This window comes from Saccostrea echinata, unplaced genomic scaffold (genome assembly GCF_033153115.1).
Source record: "Saccostrea echinata isolate AGI-Se365-2 ecotype Australia unplaced genomic scaffold, CSIRO_AGI_Sech_v1 ptg000024l, whole genome shotgun sequence".
Taxonomy (NCBI): Eukaryota; Metazoa; Mollusca; class Bivalvia; order Ostreida; family Ostreidae; genus Saccostrea; species Saccostrea echinata.
This window is the reverse complement of record NW_026889773.1, coordinates 3,961,682-3,969,135: the sequence shown is the minus strand read 5'-3', so window position 1 is coordinate 3,969,135 and position 7,454 is coordinate 3,961,682. Positions and strand designations below refer to the sequence as shown.

The following is a 7,454-nucleotide window of genomic DNA, read 5'->3' as shown; positions in this document are numbered from 1 at the left end:
GTATAAATATGTTTGACCATTTGACCTTGATCTTGGAGTTTGACCAACTTTTAAACAACTTTAGCCTTGACAATAACTTTTGAATGACTAGTACTAGGGCTTTTATATTACATAGGTAATTTTCTTGTGACAAGGCCTGTCATTGTATACCTTTAATTTTGACCATTTTACCATGACCTTTGAGTATGTCCTACTTTTGAAAAACTTTAACCTTGGTTTTAACTTTTAAACAGTTGGTGCTAAGGCTTTTTTAAAACCATATGTGTATTCCTTGTAACAATTAAGACCTTCCCTCAAGTACAAACAATTATGATCCCTTGACCTTGGAGTTTGACCTTTTAAAGAAATTAACCTTGACAATAACTTTTAAACTGTTGCTGCTATACTAGTATATATTTCACAGTATATTCTTTGTTCAAGACCTTTATTTGGGTAATAACATTTTTTTTATCTTTTGATCTTGACCATGGAGTTTGACTTGCATTTGAGAAACTTTAACTTTTGCCATAAGATGCCATATGGGGGCATCAGTGTTTCAAAAATCACACGTTGTTCAGTATCCAAATCGGGCATAAAACATTTACAATGATCCTCTAAAGCAGTGAGTTGAACCTAATAAATTACGACTATAGAAATTATGATAATTTATTTCGATGTATGGTCTAAAAAAACATTTATTATACCTCTGTGAAAACTAGCTTACAAGTGAAAAATCACTAGTAAAATAGAATTTGATTGGCCGAGAAAGTCACGTGTCCATCATGTTTGCCCTGCAACAAAACGTCGTGTTTCACGATTGTGACGTCACAATTAAACGAGTGAGGAGTTAGATTGTTTATAGCGACGCTGCTAACTTCGTTCGCGCGGTAACAACAACTTAAAATTCACCCCAAAAAATCACCTTAATTAATGGAATTGCATACAGATAGTAGATTAAACGTTCTTTGTTAAAATGTTTGCACTTTTCAAAATTCGTTTATGGAAGTACAGCTAACATACGTCATGAGACGTCACAGTCTAGACGTTCCAAATGTCTCGTGCTGTTTGAAGAGGCGGATCTTAAAATTAAGTGAACAATGCACTCGCCCAACGGTCGCACCGTCAACATATTATCGTTGATTGATTGTGTCGATTTAAATGTGTAAAAATGTAATGGTGTTTGAATGTTACTGGTGTGATCACACAAACTTGTCATGTAGGAATTTTTTTTAATGAAACGAGGCTATTGGTGTACCTGTAACTTACATCTCTTTCATATCATTCTCATCAAATGCATGTTTGCTTTATTCATTGGATCTCCTTTGTAATTCCTGCATTTTGGTTAATTCGGTATTATAAACAATTTATTGCATAATAGAGACATAAAGATTTCTTCGCAAATGAAAAATCATATTTCCCTCGGGCGTTGCCTTCGGGGAGTATGATTTTTCATGGGTGAAGAAATCTTCATGTTACCCTCGCGGAATTTGATTTTTTATGGGCGAAGAAATCTTCATGTCTCCCTCACTATCATGCAATAAATGCAAACTGTGAACTTGTCAAGTCCGAAACACACAAAAGGGTATCGCTGATATCATACAGAGTGTATCATTGCCTGATCAGGAACATAGGAAGCAAATTCATTTTTTTTTTTCGGGGGGGGGGGGGGAGGGGGCACAGCCATACATTTTCAGTTGACAGTTGAGGGGGCACTACTACCATAAATTTCCTGACAAGCAAAAAAAAAAGGTCACCAACTACCAAATATTCCTTGACAAGCAAAAAAAAAAAAAGAAGGTTATCAGACGTTTTTATTGAGGTGGCACAAGCTATAGTATCTATGTCTACTATTGTAATCTATATATCGGCAAAATTATTGGGGGGCACGCCCCCCTCGGTTCCTACGGCCATGTTGATTAAATTTAGGGTCACTAAGGAAAGAATGTTTTGACTAGATGAATGGTCTGAAAGAACATGTGTTAACTTGTCGAGTCGGTTACACATAGATGGGGTTTTCTTATAACCAGAGTGTGTCATGGTTTGATGCAAGGTCATTTGAACGAGTTCAAGGTCATCAACGGAGAAACAACATTCCTTAACTGTCTTTCTGCTGGTGAGACATTGCAAGTTGATACCCCTTACAAGATTGCTTATAACCTTAGAATGTGGCATGACCTTGACTCAAGGTCACTTCTTCCTGTTCGCAGCTCCAACGGAAGACCTACTCGTTGCTTTGCAACGAGCTCTGCTCTAGTTCAATGCATACAGTTTAAAATCACTTACAAAGTTTGTTGTAATAATAAACGTAGAAAGATAGATTTAATATTCTCCGCTTTTGAACACTATTAACCTAATTTAAAAAAGAAGAAAAGAAAGACTAGTTGTAATAAATAATTTAATAGTGAACCATAAACCACGTTTTAAACCTTATTAAAAAGAAAATTAACATTAAATACCGCAGGGTATATTATTGATAGCAAGTCTGTTTAAGTTATACACATGAAGAGGTCTGATTTCCTTGCCGAATGAAAAACGTTACCTGTTTACCTGGCCTGCTTTCTAATACGTATTACGCAATACCCATGGTATACTCGAACAAAACAACATTTTCATTAGATCAAAAAGGTGTAAAAGAACAATTTTGTTCCCAAGATCCAGATCGAAATATTTACCGTTTTTGAGTTATAAAGCAAAAACTTTTAAGGGCCCAAGATCCCTAATCATAGGGGCCAGCCCCTTTTAAATAGTATAATATGAAAGCCCTTGCAATTATGCACAACTTTTTTTCTACATGTCTTAACAAAATATTTCTAGTTTTCAAGATATGAAGGAAAATATGTCAAATTTTTTGCTGTTTTCCGCGTTCTAACTTTTGACCCCTCTCTAGCGCCATTTTTAATGCAAAAATCAAAAAACAAAAACCGATGTGCACAACTTCAATGCTTCCTCTTTTCAATTTCAAAGGGTTTTGTGCTCCAATTATAACCATTTCTGAGCCTTTGTCTGGAAATGGGAGGCATGCAAAATTCAATCAAAGGGGAATAACTCGTGAACAGAAGGTAATTTCCGAATTGTATTACGGTATTCTGACAGTGTTTTGTAAAGTCTAAAAGCTCTGAAAATTTGAACAAAATCTGTTTAAAAATGAGGAAGATATGAAGCGTCAAAGTTGGCGTCTAGGAAAAAAAAAAAAGAATAATAAGAATAATCTTAATCATCACAATCAGTAGAAGGTCTTCCGTTGGAAACGGAAGACCTTAAAAACGATGTTGTAGACATCTTTTTGACGCGACGGAGATGACCTTCAGTGTGATTAAGACCCTTTACAAGCGCCGCTATGACTGAGATTTTCAGGAACACTGTTACGAAGAGTGCCAGTAGTCCCAGACCTGAGTATATAGAGGCGTTCACACGCTCAAAAGTATCGTCACTGACGAAATTCAGGAAACACCAAGAACCCGGATAAAAATAGTAGACTGAGCCCAGTCCCATTAGATGTAGGCTGGAAATCAAGGCTCCACTTGTCCATATGAATAGAAGCGCAAACACAGCGCGCTTTCTGTCACCCTTTTCCACGTTGTACATGTAGTAGAAAGGAAAATAGACAGCCATAAAGCGATCTATGGACATAGCACAGACAATCAAAGCAGACGATAAAATAGTGAAAGGAGTAAGAAAAGAATTGTAGGCACACAAATTTTTTGGAAAGTGAAAGGTAAAATCCGTTGCATATCGAGCTAGGATGGGCGGATACATAAGCAGAATGCCCCCGCCATCCGTTAATGCTAGTCCTGCAACAAGTTTGTAGAACGTCTGCCATTTGTGTGTCGTTGATGAACAAACTAATATTAATAAAGCAGTGATATTTCCAGTTACTCCAAAAGCAAATTGCAACGATGGCGGAACAGCCGATTCCCAGACCATACCAGAGACGTTACTATCGTTCATAATCGTCCGCAATCTGCAGATCTCTAGATCAAAAATCGGTATCGCCTGAAGTTCTCAATTACATCTTTTGTTGGTTTCTTAGATATTACTCTTAAGTGACCGTGTCTCCCAGGGCCTATTGTAATTCCAAAGTCCAAATGCGCTTGATTAAATAAAAAGTTTTACATCCTCAATTTATTGATTGGATCAAGTACAAAAAGGAAATTTATAAGACGTCATATAACTATTATACAGATGACATTTCATAAATGACAATTCTACTGCATAAATAACAGTCTTCATGGGTTTCATGAATATTGATTATGTGACAGTGTACTTTAGAACTCATCACAAAAATGCCTGTCCCTGTACCTAAATCTGAAATCATTTATCTCTGTTTTAAAGATCGCGAGGTTTCATTATACCCGGTAGTAGAATTCTATGGATGCGAAACAAGATCTTGTTTAAGTTCGGCTTTTTATTCCTGATTTCAAAAATGAAACATGTTAAAGACATAATATCTAATTTAAAGTATATATCCTGTATGATTGAGGCCTTTGGTCTCTTGTTCATGAAAGATAAACATAACAAAGAACTCTTTGCATGGCTTTAAAATCTGTCTTTCAAAAAAAATAATATATTAAGTTATGATAGTACAAAAATTGAAATTAATTGAATATGCTTTATCATAAATTTACTGAATCCTGAGGAATAGCCTAAGGGTATCTTGAACGGGCCTTAGTTATATCTTAAAGATGAAATGTGATGATTCCGAACAATAATCAAGCTAAAAATCTAATGAAACAATACTAATATTGAGCAGAACAAAAACAGATCTGGTTGGATAAGGTGCCATGGGGGAGTAATCATCCCCTTTTGACCGGTTATCCGCTGTGTGCCCTTCGTCCTCATCGGGTAGACGGAGAAATCCGTAGCCTATTTAATAAGAAACTAATGGCCTTACAATTTGTATGAAAGACCTTAGTCAACCTTCGACCTACCGGAAGACTTTGTTTGCAACCAAGGTCATTGTATCGCAATATAGTTAGCGAATATTGACCTTAAACGAGATTGTATCATTCTTCTATCATCAACTATTTTGTCAATAGTTTGCATCGTTTTAGAAATTGTTCGTACGAAGAATATACTTTTTCGTATAGAATCAACTGGGAGACATAGACCTCATATGCCTGCAGATGATAATGGAATTAATATTGTTACTCAAAGGAGGGAAGTAGACGATATAAAAGTTGTTAGTTTGGTTGAAGTATGGTGGATGCTATTTGTTAATTAAATCAGAACGCATGAAGTTAAGCAGTTCAATTTATTCACTAAAACTCAAACCAGTGGAACACGCGGTATCAAAAAACATTTTAGTTCGGATATGATTTGAAAAATGAGATCAGGGGTAGAATGAAATATGGAGATAACGAGCAGTAATCAAGATCAGAAGTCGATTGAAACAATATACAATCGGGAGCAGAGAAAACACGGACTCAGATATAAACCCCATATGCACATGATAAGAGTATATTGTTACACAGGTAAGGGAAGTTCATAAGTTTTAAGGTTACCTTTAACATCTTTTCCTAGTAAAATATCCAAATATGAAACAGATGTGTCAGACTATTTCAAGTCCATTGGGATATATCGAGTCGACATGTGAATGGAAGTAACTATCGTCAATTTATAATACGTCGTCGATATATCCAAATGTCGAGTTGAAGTTAATTGTTAAAAATACGTAGCTTTTTTCAAGTCTCAATACAGGAACAAATATGTTTACAGAACTTTTAAAGTGTGTATTTTTAAAAAATAATTTTTCTTATTTAAAGCTTTTTCATTATATCAATAGAACATGGTAGTGTTCTAACAATAAAATCAAAGTGGGTAAGATAAAAAACATACGGAAAGATGTATAAATTATGGAAAGCCATAGGGAACCCCCATGTCATGTTCTATATATTTCATTGTAAATCAATCCTGGCCGGTCAGATTGGTAATCATGACCATGTCTAGATTTCAAACATGACCAAGCCATGATTTTCATCATCTTAACCAAGTCAGGATTGATAACATGATCAACCTATCTTGGCCAAGTCAAGATTTATAACATGGCCATGCTATCTTGGTCAAGTCAGGATTGATAACATGGCCATCCTATCTTGGCCGCGGTCATCATATAACATGGCCATCCTATCTTGGCCAAGTCAAGATTTATAACATGGCCATGCTATCTTGGCCAAGTCAGGATTGATAACATGGCCATCCTATCTTGGCCGCGGTCATCATATAACATGGCCATCCTATCTTGGCCAAGTCAAGATTTATAACATGGCCATGCTATCTTGGCCAAGTCAGGATTGATAACATGGCCATCCTATCTTGGCCGGTCATCATATAACATGGCAATCCTATCTTGGCCAAGTCAAGATTTATAACATGGCCATGCTATCTTGACCAAGTCAGGATTGATAACATGACCATCCTATCCTGGCCAAGTCAAGATAACATGACCATCCTATCTTGGCCAGGTCATGATTTAATCTTGACCAAGTCAGGATTGATAACATGGTCATCCTATCTTGGCCGGGTCATGATTCAATGTTGACCAAGTCAAGATTGACAACATATGCATCCTGGTCGGCCAGGATTGCATTCCGCCAGGATATATTAACTCCAAACGCAGCCAAGATTTCTTCAAGCGTCAATCCTGGCCAAGTCAGGATGTATTATATGGAAAGCCATAGGGGACCCCCATGTCATGTTCTATATATTTCATTGTAAATCAATCCTGGCCGGTCAGGATGGTAATCATGACCATGTCAAGATATGAAATATCATCAATTATCTCTTAAGAAGACTAATGGTATCTCAGTGTAGGACATGGAATGGATTGTGAGCAAAGAGCAAGAACTCTGACTCTGTGCTCGGCAAATTGTTAATTAAAATTAAAACAAAACATTGGCAAGAATATACTAGGAAGATTACCAAAAAATATTTAGGAACAAAGTCACAACATAAAGGATTATTTGCAGGTACAACCCAAAAATACAGTATGAAGCGTTAAAAATCGCGGCACGATCAAAGCAACAACAATTTATACCAGGTTATGTATAAAAAATGATTAATAGGTTTGTGCATATGTAATTTTGAACAAAATTATATCAATTGATTCGAAAAACTCCTGTGTGAGAGAATATGGCATCTATAATACAATGAAAACTGGCTATTTTCATCATTTTTCATGACACATTGACTATGTATAAATTTTCCAAATTAGTTTCATTTGAACACCAAGCATTGAGTTACGGCGAGGTTTTGGGAGATTATTTTATATGCATGGGTTTCTTGGAGTTATGGAGCACATATGGCCCTGACAGGTATAGCAGGGATATCAAGCCTTAACACTGGTTAGAATGAATGCCGTGGCCCCAACTGGTGCAGCGTGTACCTATGTATATGCAAATCAGTTAAAAATAGTAAATAATTATTTCTACTTTAATTAACATACTAGTAGATTACATTGATTATGGTGCATTTTAATG

At 36.1% G+C, this 7,454-nt stretch overlaps 1 protein-coding gene across 1 annotated transcript; it reads right to left on the bottom strand.

Annotated features, from left to right (window-relative positions):
• Positions 1-1,587: 1,587 nt before the first annotated feature.
• Positions 1,588-3,927, bottom strand: LOC133191757 (prostaglandin E2 receptor EP4 subtype-like). Its single transcript, XM_061327494.1, has 2 exons — positions 3,236-3,927; positions 1,588-1,594 (listed from the first exon to the last, which is right to left on the bottom strand). Exons 1-2 carry the CDS (start codon positions 3,925-3,927, stop codon positions 1,588-1,590), a joined length of 699 nt encoding a protein of 232 aa, XP_061183478.1.
• Between the last annotated feature and the right edge of the window lie 3,527 nt (positions 3,928-7,454).